General features: G+C 39.9%; 1 protein-coding gene across 2 annotated transcripts; it reads left to right on the top strand.

The window, feature by feature from the left end:
- Positions 1-5,151: 5,151 nt before the first annotated feature.
- LOC104235935 (uncharacterized) lies at positions 5,152-10,818 on the top strand. 2 transcript variants are annotated; one of them, XM_009789772.2, is made up of 10 exons: positions 5,152-5,335; positions 5,438-5,507; positions 5,814-5,921; positions 7,025-7,333; positions 7,471-7,856; positions 8,267-8,366; positions 8,847-8,900; positions 8,987-9,073; positions 9,969-10,097; positions 10,226-10,818. In XM_009789772.2, the coding sequence occupies exons 1-10, from the start codon at positions 5,280-5,282 to the stop codon at positions 10,544-10,546; spliced, it is 1,620 nt and encodes a 539-aa protein (XP_009788074.1). In that variant the 5' UTR covers positions 5,152-5,279; the 3' UTR covers positions 10,547-10,818. The 2 variants fall into 2 exon arrangements, with proteins under 2 accessions (XP_009788074.1, XP_009788077.1); XM_009789775.2 differs by lacking the exon at positions 5,814-5,921 and having other exon boundaries at positions 5,177-5,335.
- Positions 10,819-16,035: the final 5,217 nt, after the last annotated feature.

The raw sequence follows: 16,035 nt of genomic DNA on the forward strand, positions 1-16,035 counted from the left end.
GTTCTGAGTTCCCAAATGATAGTCGCCAAGGCATTCTGCAGCTTGAATGGCCTTGGGCAGGGTGTCTACCCGTTGTCGCTGTAGTTCCATACGGGCATGAGGTTTCAAACCTTCTATGAATGCGAAGAGTTTGTCTTTGTCCCCCATGTCGCGTATGTTTAGCATGAGTGCGGAGAATTCGCGCACGTACTCCCTCACTGATCTGGTGTGGCGGAGGTCCCGTAGCTTTCTCCTTGCGTTGTATTCCACATTTTCGGGAAAGAACTGCAGGCGTATGGCTACCTTCAATTCGTCCCATGTCTGAAGAGTATCTTCACCGGCCTTGATGGCTTCGTGTTTGACCCGCCACCAAAGTTTGGCATCGCCCTGAAGATACATGGCAGCAGTCGCTACCTTTTTGGATTCCTCCAAATGGCCGACGGCATCGAAGTATTGTTCGATGTCGAAGATGAAGTTTTCCACTTCTTTAGCATCCCGGGATCCGTCGTAGGGCTTTGGCTCCGGTATCTTAAGCTTTTGTGGAATGGGGGTGAGGTCTGCTGCACCCCTGATGTGATGGTTGCCTTCTCGAAGTAGGCTCTGTAAGGCAGCATTGACAACGTTGAGCTTGTCAGTCAAGTCGTTTATGGTTTGCTGCATGGCAGTTAGTCTGTCTGCCTCATGTTGCTGATGGGCTAAATCGTCGGCACGCTCCTGTTGGAGGTCCTCAAATTTGCCATGGATGTTGGCAGTTTCAATGGCTGCCGTTTGTCGGTCCTCGTCGGAGTCACGACTGATGTTTGCAATGTCATTTTCGGCCTGCCGCATTCGGCGGTCCAGGTCGTCCAACCTTTGCACTAGGTTGTTGCTTTGATCAGGCACCGTTTCTACGATGGGTCGTAATCGGTCAACCGTCTCCTCTAGGGATGCTAGACGCTCCCCATGATTCACCATGGTCAGAAATGGTGATGATGGCAAATGTTCCCTCGTCCGATGTCGAGCCTAGGCTCTGATACCAACTGTTACGCAACGCCTTCCTGATGATCTTTGGAAGGGCAACGTAAGGCTAAGCAACCGATGTCAGTGCGGTTGCTGTCCGCCAATGAGGTCCTCGCCGCACGCTAGACTAGATTGTCAGTGCCGTGCGGGAAAACCAATGTCGTAAGCAAATTGCGGAAGCTGAGAGAGAATTGGGTTTTGAATGATGATGATGATTTTATTGCTGAATGAAAATGATGATTACAATGATGCGGTGTCGAGGGGGAGAGACACCAGAAAATGCTTGCTTGAAAATGTTTGATTGTTTGGTCCCCCTTAATAATGCTTAAAAAAAATAAACCAACATTACAAGACTAGTCCTAATAAAGCTGTAGAAGCACACTGAAATGAAAATGATGAAAACTAGTCTATGATTACAATGAAAAGGACTTAGATTATTACAAGGAAAAACTAAGTCCGATGGCAGCATCTTTGTCTTGCGGGTCTGCGCGCGCGTTGCTGTGGGCGCGCGCGACACTTGATGTGCTGGCCTGAGGCTGGGCACTGGTGCTTGGCATCAGGGTCTGTGCGCGAGGCGCTGTTGGAATGGGCCTGCAGCTGGGCGCTGGCGAGGCATCAGGATCTGCGCGCGCGGCATTGTCAGGGCGCGCGGCGCTGTTGTCAATGACCAGCCCTTGGGCGCTGGCGAGAGGCATCGGTGGGGCGACAGAGGCACATGCGCGCTTGTCACTTGGCGCAGCCAAGACCACGGGGCCGACCATGGCGCTAGGCATTGTGAGGCTTGCTAGGCCGCCATGGGGCGCGGCCAAGGGGTCATGGGGCATGTCTGGAAAGCAGCCCATGACAATACACACGCACGCACAAACATATATATATTAAAAAAATATAACATTGTTATACATGATCTAGGAAAAGTAACATTGGTTCACATGAACCCCTACCCTCCCTTATGGATATGCCATGCGTAGGTAGTTACGTAACTTCACATAGACTTCCTAGCAAATATAAATGTTATATGCATGCAGAAGATATGATAATTTGGGATGTTGCTCTCAAAGAAATGTAGTTTTTCCTCCTCGTTGATTCAAACCATGTAGATTTTGAATGATATTAAGTAGTTAAATTATTTTTTACGCACCAATCAGATATTAGTAATTTATTTTCTGTGAGAAATATATTTCATGAAAAATAACTTCTGGCATTACTACTATTATAGAAGCGAGTAAGGAGAGGAGCTTGGGGTCATCCTGCTGCAGGTTGTGCTATCCCATTGGTTCCTCCCCATATCTCAAAAACGCCTCATAAAATTTGTGAACCTAAGGACCCCACTAAAGTTTCATTTCCTTCACACCTCACTGCGTTTCAAGCTAAGACGTGTCATTATTTTAATTTGTTAGATTGTACCGTTTGTACGTGTCATCAAATAGTGACCTCCAACTGCTCTCTTGCTTTTTCTTTTTTGCCCAAGCCACAAATTTTCTCATTTAATGTAATTTTATTCCTAGCCAATAAAAACTTTTATACCTATAATTTTGATGATTTCTTGGCCCCAATCTTCTTTTAATTAATTATCCATCGGTCAAATATATTAGGAAGGTATAAGATTTACCTCTTTAACTTCTTTTTTTGAAAATTAATCGAGAAAACCTATTTGACTTGGTAGTACTAAATTATTCTCAATAATATTAACTTTCTGACGAAATTTTATATCACTTTGGATTTTATATAATCTTAGCAGGCACCCTGAAAATAACATATTAGAAGTAGAAGTTAAAAAATAGTATTCGAAAGTTAAAGTTGTATTTATATATTAATTTAATAACCAGAAACAAATTTTAAAAATTTGCAAGTAAAATTCATTATTTCACTTGAAATAACACATTAAATACACTGTGGCATTAGATAATGCTTGTAAAAAAACTGCACGGGCACCAATGAATAGGTAATGTTAAGAGAAATAGTTTTGTAAAATTATTAGTGTTAGTCAAATAATTTTGTTATTAATGATATTACAATACTTATATTTGAATTGATCAAAATATTGATATTTTATAATAAACACTTGATAGTTTTACTATCCTTGGGTTGTCTTGCTCCAAACTATGCATTTTCATTGACTAGGATGTATGATTTATTGTAGCTGATTTATTAAATTTCATATGAGTTTACTGTATTATCCCTTTCGATTCTAAGAAAAAACTATCATGTGTACATAAGTGATGGCATATATACTTTTGTTTAAATCTTATGGTGGACTTGGTATCATCTTTGAATACTATAAACTGAAAAAGTTACTCCAAGAATCACGAGCCACATGATTCACTAAAGGAAATGAAAAAGAATTTAACGCTAAAATATTTATAAAAGAAAAAAAAAATTTGTTTACATTATTGAGATTTTTTTAAAATCCGTATTTATTAATTTTAGAATTCGATGTTAGAAGTAGAAAAGGAGTTTATGATTGGGAACGCCATAAAAATATTTAAAATAAAATCAACTAAGCTGAATCAAACTAATTTATTGTTAACCTCAAAGAAAGATTTAAATGCATTTATACAAATGACACCGTAAATCTGTCGATATTATGTTGGGCTCGTGCGCAAGCCGGGCTTCACTTACCTAGTATCAAATAAACCTTTAGTGTGTTTTTCCAAATGGGGAAAAAAACCCAAAGAAAGAGTTGTTAAAGAGGAGTATAAAATTGGGTTAAGGGCAATAGAAATTTGGAGGTAGGCGGCAAACAAATATCACCAGACATGGAGGACCCATTTCCTCTGCACCTGCACTCGTAATCATCAATGCTAATTGATTCCCCCCCACTAACCCCTCGCAACTCAATTACCTGCTGCCCCTGCCCTCCTTTAATTTGATTATTACCAGTAGCGTAATACACTGAACTTTAAGAATTAAGTAGGTCTACTTCATTAATGCTACTCCATTACTCCTAATTTATCTATTCCGCCTCCCGTACGCGCACTTGGGAGTTATATTCTCACTTCTTCAGTTCCTAACTCATTTAAAATTTACATAATATGTATATCAGCCAATTGTACTGATGCACCGGTGAGGAGATGTGAGCGACTGGCTGTAGTGGGCATGCGGAGAGGTAGAGGACGACCTAAGAAGTACTGGGGAGAGGTGATCAGACATGACATGACGCGACTTAGTATTACTGATGACATGACCCTTGACAGGGAATTATGGAGGTCGAGCATTAAGGTTGTAGGTTAGGAGAAAGTTGTGAATATTTCTACAGCACAATAGAGTGAGACTAGCCAGTTAGGAGTTAGACTAAAAATGTCATGGGTCGTCTATTGATGCAGGGCTTTACCTGCTAGTTTTTACTATACCAGCCATCTATTTCGTATTCTGTATTTCATATCTCTTATATTGTTGTTATTTTATTATGCATTTTTATGGTATTAATATATCGGCTCCTGTTGCTTTTTTGTGTCGAGGGTCTCCTGGAAACAGTCTCTCTACCCTTCGGGGTAGGGGTAAGGTCTGCGTACATATTACCCTCCCTAGACCCCACTTGTGGGATTATACTGGGTCGTTATTGTTGTTGTTGTATATCAGCAATTAAACACCATCGCCCCACCATGTGTAATTATTGCTAGTATTATTGTTGTTGCTGCTATGTTATTACAATTATTTTATTTTATTTATCTTACAGATATACATCGGTAAATGTGTTTTATTAGGTGGTCTTTGGATGGTTTTATTTTATTTTTCTGGAAACAACTTTGTGTATGTTGTAAGAATTGTTTTTTTTTTATTTGCGTGAAAAAAAAATAGGAGTTATTATTTTAGAAAAAGTGGTTGTTGCTTTGCTACAAATTATAGTCAGGGAATATTATAAATGTGTGTTTCTCCATTCATAAAGTATTGGGGGACCCTTTCACGTTGGCCAGTTCACTATTGCCCTGGGAGGAGTGCAAATAGTAATTAATTAGACATTACATGCTATGCTGTATTATATTTATTTCTAGCTCTAAATCCAACAATAATAATACAATATACTGTAATACTGTAAGAAAATAAAATGCTCACTGACATTGATGATAGTAATACACTGTGGGCATTTAATGCATTTGGTTTACCCACTAAATTCTCACACTCACTTTCCCTATCCCTACTCCATCTTCTCCGCTTTCTTTGTCAATTCCCTGCGAAACCTGGGCCTTGCCAGCTCTCAAACTCAATGATTTACATATATACACACAAGATATTTCAATATTCCTATTCCTCTTCCTATTCCTATTGTAGCTACAAGTTATAACTGCTTCTGTCGGTGAAAGATGCTGCAGCTGGATTGCCCCTCTCCTGCTCCTTGCCATTCTTCTCCATCTTACCGGTTACGTATTCTTCACTCTCCATTCTCTATCTATTACTAATTACTAAGAAGCTTTTTAATTAATTATCAACTTTACATGACTCGATTCATTCTTGATTACAGTACAAGTGCTGGTGGCCATAAGCTGCCCTGGGATCATGTGCTCAATATGTCGCCCCGACCTTCCCACCATGTAAGTCTTTGACTCTAACCTTTCTTCTTGCTCAAATTCATTCGAGCTTTTCCTGGAAGTGTGGCATTAGAAATGGTTGATTCCATTAATGATAGCGATTAAGATGGTACAATGCCCATAAGTAGCTGAGCAGTTTCCTTCGCTTCCCACTTTGCTCACCTTATTGTAATAAGATTACAGATTTTGATTCCTGGTCAAAAGCCAATTGGATCACCCGTTAACTCGATTAAGTACATTCAAGTCCATTCAGAGTGATTTTGTTTACCTAGCTGCACTGCCTAATGATCACAGAGTGCCTTCTTACAGGATGTCCATGCGGAGAGACCACTAGTTGATCACTCTTCTTTTTGCTGGGATTATAAGAAGGAGCACTCTCATACTCCCTCTCTTTCAAATGAAACTCCAAAATTCGAGGTACTCGTTATACATGGCTTTCATGCCACAGGCCAGTGACATCATGTAGTAGAGTTATGGTGTTCTCAGCTAACTAATCCATGAAAAATTATACTACTTTGTATGCAGCAATTGTGTGCTGTTCTAAGAAAGAATCTAATCTGTAAATATTGCTTTCCTGGCAGATGTTTAATTTTTAGACAACTCTAAAAAATAGGAGCAACATTTTGATTCAATGTCTGTCCATCTTTGGACACATGCAACTTCTTTTTTTGTTGATATATTGTTGCTCTGCGTTGGTATTGAACATTCAAATTCTTTCGGGAAATTAATGCTACTTGATCCTCTTGTTGACTGGGGAATGTGAACTCTTTCTTGGCTGTATCTGAAACCTTATGAGTTAAGATAGAATTTAAATTTAATCTTTTCTTAAATGGCTGAGCATAAGTTTGACCTCATGATTTGTCTAATTTATGTGTCTGTGCGTGTATCCATTTTTTTATGCTTTCCTCAAACATCACTTTATTGCCACCAATTGAAACCTATGGTTTGTTATCGTCTCCTATCTTTTCTTCCATAACCATTATCTCCACTCTTTGTTCTCGTAGATGGGGAAAAATTCGACATAGCTAAGGGAACCATTGCATCCAAAATGAGTCCAATATTTGCTATATTCAAAATGAATCTGATTTCTATAACTGCTGTATTACATTGTTGTATGGAGAAAGCTGGCTTTCAGATTCTTAGATTCATGATTAACTAATTGCTTCAGGTGTCAGAGTTCAGCAAACTTCAAGCTCAACCATGCCTTATATATGAAACACTTTTTGGTATTTCAAGTAAAGAGAGTGTTTCCTAAGTATCATATTGTGTGATCATCTGTGGCACAGTTATCTTTTTAGTATTCTGTTCCATGAATGAAAAAATGCAACTATGCCCCATCTTAACTCTCAACCACTTCCTTTACATTTTGTCTGATATTGGAATATTGGACATGATATCAATGAGTCTGTCATGACTTTGTTGCTCATATTTGAAGGATCTTAATGGCATTACAGTTTCTGTGGTACTTTTCTTTTTCCAATATGCAATTCCTTTTTCAGCGCAACTGTGTTTCCTTGCAGTGTTCCATGGAATTGATGAAAGAGATTGCTACTCTCGAAATTGAAATACTGCGTTTGGAACGATACCTACTCTCACTTTATCGGGCAGCTTTTCAGCAGAATCTCCCAGCTTTATTGGAAACTCAGAAAAGCCATTTACAGGGCAAGATAGACTCACCTACCCAGTGTACAACTGACCAATCATATTCCAGTGTGGAACTAGATATGTCAAGATGTGATACGGACCAATATGATCGAATCTCCACTGCATCTGCTTTGGCTGGTTCAAGTGATCAGATGCAGACTGCTAAGAAGTCATCATCTAGAAGGGTTATACATCCAACTTCTGAACATTTACATATAACTAAATTGGTGTTACATTATATGTTATTGCAGTTAGAATTCTCTCTGTTGTCTTTCCTCGAGGCATAAATGAGTGACAAAGTGTCTATTATGAGTAACTGCAGGAAAAGTTTGCTGATTCTGTCCACCGTAGCCTTGCAGATCATCTCAGTGCCTCTCGCATGGATGAAATTCTTAGTTATCCTGATAGGCTGTCTGAAGAAATAGTCAGATGCATATCTTGTATATACTGCAAATTTGCCAACCCTGAAATTCTAGCTCAAAAGGGGTTATCAGTTTCTTCTACTTCATCATTGTCATCATCGAGCACATTTTCTCCGAGAAATCTTTCTGGCAGCTTGAGCCCACATCACAATGAGGATAGCAATGAGCAATATGAATTTGAAGTCTGTAAAGATGATAAGCCATATTCTACAATGATAGAAGTTATGAAGATTTGTCTAGATGACGATAGTTTCAATTATGCCACAACAATGCTGCATAAGTTCAGGTTATTCACTTCAAACGCAAGTAGTTCAAATTTAATACTATTTCTAGAGTTTTAAGAGTATTAGGACCTCCAATACCTGCTAGTGTGGGCTTGATTAAGAGACGCATGTTAAGAACTGCTTGAGAAGCTTACCTATATAAATCGACCAGTTTGAACTTCTCATCCTTTTCTCTCTATTAATTTGAAAACCATAAAGGTACCATCTGGGAGAAAAATTAATTGTAAATTGTAAGTTTTACAACATCTAAGATTATTTCAACTGTGTAGGTTGTTTTTCTCCTCTCCCTCCCTTTCTCCACTAATCACGGCTAAAGAGCAGATGCAACTTCTAAACGGAGAAATGACAAGAAACAATCTGGAAATACTCAATATAGTTAGAAGTTTATTCTTACTAATTTTATGATCTGCAGGTCACTGGTTAAGAGCCTTGAAAAGGTTGACCCAAGAAACATGAAGCGTGAAGAAAAGCTAACATTTTGGATCAATATTCACAATGCCCTGGTGATGCATGTATGATTTTCTTAAAGTTTCTCTTGAACATTAACTTAATACTTCATTTTACCTTAAAACAAAATGATCTGGATTATCCCATATATTGATGGAAAGAACTTACGAATCTACAAAATCATCTAAGGTAGCGCTTTTGCTTTAGATTTTCAACCTTTTCAATTTTCATATTCTTGTTGGGAGAATGACACTCTCAGTTATAGTTCTCATCGGCAGTACACCAGTATCATACCAGGACTAAATGTGCTGTTCAATAATCATATAAAGTGCCATTATGAAATGCAATATACTTCCTTTCAATTGGCTAACTATAATTTGTACTTGTATCGACTATTCCTGCACTCGTTGGTCAAGAGTCAAGACTAACATTTGATATGGCCTCTTGGCCTCCTAATCTGGTGGTTACACTGTTTGTCTTTCTTTTTAACTATTTTATCTTTCCTTTTGAGACCTGTTATGAGGTACTATATGATTTCTTCGCAGGCTTATTTAGCCTATGGAACTCAAAATTCTGTCAGAAGTCCTTCAATCTTGAAGGTAAAAGGAATAGCCTACTTTTAATTATATTTACTAGTCTATATATAATATTAGGAAATTTGAGATTTGTTGTAAAAATATTGCAGGCAGCTTATAATGTGGGTGGGCATTGCGTAAATGCTTATGTTATACAGAGCTCCATATTAGGGATACGACCACACTATTCTGCACCGGTATGCTTAATTCTAGCAACATCTTATTACTACTAAGTTCACATGCATATGTAATTCCATGATAAAACCACATAGGTTTCTGTCGTACTTCTAGATTCTTCTTTTTTGCCATCTTACCTGACTGGATTCTTTATTTTTTAAGTAATGAATTGTTGCCGGATGCTGTTTTAGTTAGAGAAATCAGAAATGCTTGGGAATATTTGCATACAGTACTTGATAAAAAGATGCTTGGTAATATTTGCTTAATATTTTGTCCTCGTCAGTTTGAGGAAGGCGTGCTCTGACAAGGGGGAGATGCCAGTAAAGTACAAATGTAATTTCTAACACTTGTTATCCTTGAACTTGAACTAGTATGCTGGATGAACATGACTTTCATAGTGTTGCTGTCTTCAGTTTTGCTACGAGTGCACAACAGCATAGTGATGGTAACCTGGTTTACATGATAAGAAAAGAAAAATGCAGATGAAAACAAACAAGTAAAGCTTGTTAAAGCATACTTATGCTACACAACTTGCGCATTGTCTTATCCAACTTCTTTTTTTTCTAAAGTGTATTCCCGTTCCAGCTTTGCATCTCCGACGTTGTAACTTTTGAATTCAGATCCTGATGATATGAGATTAATGACCCATATGGACTAGCATTTTACATGCAAAAGAGTGGGATAGGGGAAAAAATTGTCTAAAACAAAGAGGGAGGATCTTTGTAGCGTGCCTTGCTATCACTGACCCATATGGACTAGCATTTTACATGCAAAAGAGTGGGATAGGGGAAAAAATTGTCTAAAACAAAGAGGGAGGATCTTTGTAGCGTGCCTTGCTATCACTGTTTCAAAATTCTATATTAATGTATATTTTATATATGGACTAATGGCTTCTCTAACACAATATTAATGCAGTGGCTACAGACGCTGTTTTCTCCAGGGAAAAAGCTTGTGGCAGGAAATTCCAGACACACCTATGCCATTGAGTACCCTGAACCACTTGTTCACTTTGCACTCTGTTTGGGTGCATCTTCTGATCCTGCGGTAATGTTCCTGCAAGCTAGCTAAAACATTTTATGGACTTTGCATTATTAGCATGAATATTCAGTGTCACCATGTGCATTGTGAGAATGAATTTCAATCTGACTGTGGAATCTGCTGGGCATATGCAGATCCGGGTTTACACAGCGAAGAATGTATTTCAGGATCTTAAGGCAGCAAAAGAGGAGTTTATACGAGGTACAGTTTGTATTAACAAGGATACAAGGATTTATCTTCCCAAAATCATATACTATTTCGCAAAAGATATGTCTCTGAGCATGGATGGACTACTTGAAACTGTCATGGGATCTCTACCGGAAACTCAAAGGAAACTAGTCAGATCCTGCATGAAGAGCAGTACTCCCGATAAGTTCATTTATTGGTTACCACAAAGTTGGACGTTTAGATATTTGATTCAGAAACAAGTAATCCAAGGAAGATTATCTATTTAACTGTCAATATTAGCTTAGTTCTTATAAATCTTCTTTAATTGCTAGGACGTGTGAGCACTAGTCTGTTGGATATTCAGTTAAGTTAAAAGGAGATATGGTAGTTCAAAAGATGGGGATATGTCCTACCATATGACGAGAAGTGTGAGTAAATTAAGGACTCTCTTTTATCTTTACTTTACTACCACGGTGCCTCCAGTATGCGGTGTATACTCAAAATTATGTCAAGACGACTTGTCTATTTTGAACAATTACTGTTAGAAATTATAATAGAATATGGGACGAAATAATTAGGCCTTGATAGTGTAGCACTGTCCTTAAGGAATTTAAGCCTCCCAATTTCGTTGCTGCAGGGATTATGGCAGAATTCCTCCAGGATTCTACAAAGCCTCTGAAATCCGAGTTTCAGTAACTAACTCGAATTTATCACAAGAACAAAATAGTTGTGAGTTGTAGAAAATAAGTAGAAGAGAAAGAGATGAAAGTTTCAGATGATCTCGTTTTGGAGATGAAATAGGTATTTATAATACCTCTAGGAGTGTGTTGGAATTAACAGACTCATCTCTTCATATACGCACCTTTTAAAACCAATAACCACCTTCTTTTGAATTTTAAAAAAAATAATAAAAAAGTTTTTCTGAAATTAAAGGCTAAAACGTTTTTAATTAATCAAATAATGGGTGGCTAAAATATTAATTCGGGCTACTTAATTGCCCAAGTGTCCAAGTATCCAATCTTGACTGTTAATAATATAGTGAAATTTCAATTTCACTCCAAAACACCCTCAAAATATTCAAACTATATAAAACAAAGAAGTATTTTTAAATACCTCTTCCTTTCTTTCTTTTTTCAACGAGGGACAAAACAACCTCTTCTCAAATACTACCATCAAACACTAACTACTCTAACAACTTTTACTGTTCTTTCCCCCCCTGAAATTCTTGTTAAGATTGTACGCCGAAATACACGATAAACTGGGAACACGACCCTTAAAGTTAATGTAATATGTTTTGTTTTGTCCTACATGTCTGCTTTGTTCCCCAAATGAGCATATAATTTCACAAGCTTTTTTTACTAATGGGATGAGAACAATAATAAGTAATAAATACAATAAATGGCACTAAATATAAATAGAGAGAATGATTCACCCAATATTGGATGAGGTGGATGATTCCTCTTTCTAACAATGATGTAAGACAAATGACTAAGACAATATTAGACACTTTCTCGGATCTGATGTGGGAAATGTATAATAAACAGCAAATCGAATCTCTTTGGAAAGTCAATGTTTGTATTTTACTAGAGAGTTAACTTTTCAAGAGAGTTTTTATCATATAGAATATTATATGCCCTTCACCTTCTCTTTACCTTTCTATTTATATGAGACATACCCTTAATCTGACCTAAAGTACAGACACAGAGAATATTCAATGGAATATTCTCTCAAATATCTTATTACAAAACTAGTCGTTACTATTGACTTAAGCATTCAACCTCGGCCATAACCAACAGCTCGGCAGTGAATTCCTTTAATTATTTATTCAACCCCGGCCTAATCACCTCTTAGTAATTTTTCCTCGTGTCGGATTCCCTTAGTCAGATTTTGACTCATACAGTTAGTCCCTCCGCCTATCGATGTTGTATTTTGGACGAGCTCGATGGGCGGACTTCGCTAGTTGTAGCTTGAGAGATTTGGGCGTACAGGTCGAATAGTAACATTTTGATGGCGTGGTGATGATGTGGCGCTTCGCGATCCACATCCGACCGTTACATCAGTTTGGAATGACATCATTACACCATGTGCCATTATGGCGCATGTTCTCAATACTTCACGTCGTTTCTCGCGCGCCTTCCATTTCGAAATTAATGTGGCGAGGCTGTGCATCCTCGATTTGGGTTCCTGTATTCTTATAAATAGGGATGGGAACCTCCCATTTGATTTGCTGCATTTCCAAGCGTTTGAATCTTCAAGCTCTCCTCTCTTCTTCTCAGAGCTCTTGCATCCTTATTTCTCCCCTTCTTTCCGCAATCTCTGCCATTATCACCCCTTTCGCATTTGCAATCCCCTCTTATATACGTGACAAAAGATGGGTAGTGCATCTTCTAACCCTGAAAGAATTTCTGATCCGGTTCTATTGACGGTGGACATGCCCCCTCATGATGAAGGGGAAGCCATTGTTGTAGAGGATGAGAGCTTCCCCACTGTGGATGAAATAATTCCACGCTCGGAGAAGGCCAGGTCAGACTTCTCGAAGCGGCCTGAAGATAATCCCGAGTCCTTTGTCTCAGAGATGGATGTGACGGCCCTTGTTGAACTTAGGGCTAAATTTCGAATCCCAGACCATATCGACCTTATCTCGACCGGTGACGATGTGGTACAAATTCATCGCCCTGGATACTGCGCATTATATGCATATCCATTCCTTGTGTGTTATTCGTTTCCTCTTCCTTCATTGGCGGAGGGCATATGCCGTTATTATGGCGTCTGCCCGAACCAACTTTCCCCTTATATTTATAAACTCATTTTCATATTGACGAAGTATGCGGAATTGGCCAACCGTGAGATCTGTGTCCGCCATCTGCTATACCTCTATGCGCCTAGTTTCTATAGAGGGACGATATTACATCTCCGTCATCGTGGAGCAATAGTTTGGTGGTGAAGATGGACGATAAGAATAACTGTCGATTCTGGTGTAACTTTTTCTATGTCAAGACCGAGGACGTGGTGAGGAATGCTAACGATTTTCCTGAAGAGTGGAACTTCGCTCGTAAGTACCTATCGTTTACTTTCCTTGTTTTGGTAGTAGTATGGTCACTCTATTTTTATGTATGTCTTTTTTGTTCAGCCGATAAAGAGCCCCTTTTGTTGGTTGCGGACATCCACGACTGGGCAGCCAGGTTTTGCCTCATACTGTGGGGATCCGCGAATGGCTGGCGTTTTTCAAGAAGTTTGGCTCCAAGCATTCGGCAACTGGTGAGTTTTCAATCGTTTCAACCTTTGGTTCGCTACGTCTTTCCCTTTTTTTATTGCGGATAGTCGACCTAACCTTTATTTTTTGGTGTTAGGTCGAAGGACCTCGAGAAGGGCGAGGGCCCCTACTCCGGCATTCTGACAATCGAGTACTACCGCGGGTTCCGTTCTCGTTGCGACTGCAGATAGGCCTGCCCAGTCGACCGCTTCTCAATTCCTGGCGTTGACTAGTTCTAGCCGACCATCGGCGGCTTCCGTGGCAGAGACCCCAGTTTCTACTATGGTGCACTTGATAGACGAGTCGTCGCCAAGTGACGGAGATCTAGTTCCTCGCAAAAGGAGAATAGTGGATGTGGGCGACAGAACTACCCGAGTAGTAGACTCATCGAGGGATGACCATGAGTCAACCACTGCCGTGTTGGAGAGTGACGCCATCCCACCTGAGATGACTTTGTCCGTGGAGGTTGCAGAAATGTCGTATTTACCCGAGGGTGGAGATGGAACTAGAGGGCCGTCTGAGGCTGCTGATGTCGTGTTAGTGAACGAATCTTCATCCTCGAGGGCAGTCAGCGGTCATTCGTCGGCCGAGGATTGGGCGCAAGGTATTATCGAGGACGGTTACGAAACCGATAATAGGTGCGGAGGTATAATGAGAGATAATGAGGGATTTACTCGGGTGGAGATAAGGCTGGATGGGCCTTCTCGTACCATTGCAATCCCCATGGACCGCGACCTCTTGGTAGACATGAAGGACGTAATCCTCTCCTTGGGTCCCATTTGTTCTAATGTGGAAGGCAGGACCTTGGCGACGATCAATGATTCTGCTCTGTCGACGGGCATAGTTGGCCTTGCCTTGAGGGTGAGCTTTCTGACCTTCCTGGTTTCTATGCCTTGTATTTTTTTCTCTCCTCTCTTTTTTTGGACTGACTCTTTCTACTCTTTTTCCTTTTGTTTTTAGACGATCATTTTGGAGATTCAGAGTGCTCGCATGGACGAGAGCCGCAGAGCTACTTTCAATAAGATGGAGAAGAAATATCGCGAATACCGTACTAAGCACCGCGAGCTTTGCAAGCGGTTGGGTTCAGATGGGACTTGGCCATTAGGGACGAGCCGAGGCAAAAAGATGACGAGTTCATGAAGGTTATCGGTAAATGCAACAAGCTCGATGGGGCGTTCAGGGACAAAGATGAGGAGCTTGAGGTGAGCAAGGGAGTTGAGGCTGAGTGCGCGGATCTTCAAACTCAAGTGGCATCTCTGTAGGCTGAGCTTGAGCAGTGTATGATTATGGCTGATGCCTTGAATGACGAAATCAATGATAAGACGACAAAATTGGAGAGGGCCGAGTCTGCTTGGTTGGCGGCATCAGCGACGGTAGCGGCGTTGGAGGATTCGATCCGTGTCCTATGATCTGAACGAGCGAATGATATGGAGACATCCACGCTTAGGGAGGCACAACTTGATGAGCAGATTAGGAGGCTGGAAAGGGAAGTCTTGAACCTTGGTGATCAGATTGCTGCTCTTGAGGTCGAGAAGGCGCAGATGTTGGCCCGAGCGTCCTCCTCTCACACTTCTGCTTTTCTCGATGTTCTGCGTTACTTATACGAGATATGGATCCCCACTGAGGCTCAGCTGGACATTTTTAAGAATTTGATAACCGCGGGGAAGGTTCCTGAGGCCGACTTTGAGGATGCTCGTGTTAAGACGCGTGTAGCTAGGATTGTTTGTGGTTATGACCCTTCTACTCTGGGGACCGGCGAGGAGGAGGAAAATTGGATGAACTTGAGCAGGATGCTTGGTATGAAGATTGGTATCCTCAAGGCGATGTCGGAGATGGTGATGCCGGGAAGGGTGGTGAATAGGTTCTTTGTAATTGTATGTTTTTGTGGGCGTCTGTTTAGCCCTTGTAAAGGATATGTTTTTTCTTTTTGAAGTATGAAGTATTGTTTTGTTTGTTCGTCTTTGAATCTTCTTTGTTTGTGTTTCTATCATTTGCTTTTTAGACTAATGATTTTGACTTTGGCCATGGCCAAGGAGGGCGTGTTAATTCAAACGAGGTTGAATATCACTTTAATTAATTCGAACGAGGTCGAATGCAAGTTAATTCGAACGAGGTTAAATGTCACTTTAATTAATTCAAATGAGGTTGAATGTGAGTTAATTCGAGCAAGGTCGAATGTCACTTTAATTAATTCGAATAAGGTCGAATGTGCGTTAATTCAATCAAGGTCGAATGTCACTTTAATTAATTCGAACGAGGTTGAATGTTACTTTAATTAATTCGAACTAGGTCGAATGTGAGTTAATTCGAGCGAGGTCTAATGTCACTTTAATTAATTCGAAGAGATCAAATGTGAGTTAATTCGAGCGAGGTCGAACATCACTTTAATTAATTTGAACGAGGTCGAATGTGAGTTGCATCGTTGCTTCAGTGAGCGCATGCGGATTTCATGTACGCTTGTTTTGCTAATATAAATTTGGAGAAATTTACATGTTTTCCAGACCGGCATTCCAGTCCCAATCT

The sequence above is a fragment of the Nicotiana sylvestris genome, chromosome 4 (genome assembly GCF_000393655.2).
Source record: "Nicotiana sylvestris chromosome 4, ASM39365v2, whole genome shotgun sequence".
In the NCBI taxonomy this organism is placed as follows: Eukaryota; Viridiplantae; Streptophyta; class Magnoliopsida; order Solanales; family Solanaceae; genus Nicotiana; species Nicotiana sylvestris.

Excerpts from the sequence above, each read along its gene's own strand:
- LOC104235935 (XM_009789772.2), top strand. The coding sequence starts at position 5,280 with ATGCTGCAGCTGGATTGCCCCTCTCCTGCTCCTTGCCATTCTTCTCCA. Across the intron at positions 8,367-8,846 it reads ACAATGCCCTGGTGATGCAT|GCTTATTTAGCCTATGGAAC; the intron begins GTATGATTTTCT and ends ATTTCTTCGCAG. Across the intron at positions 10,098-10,225 it reads GTGCATCTTCTGATCCTGCG|ATCCGGGTTTACACAGCGAA; the intron begins GTAATGTTCCTG and ends GGGCATATGCAG.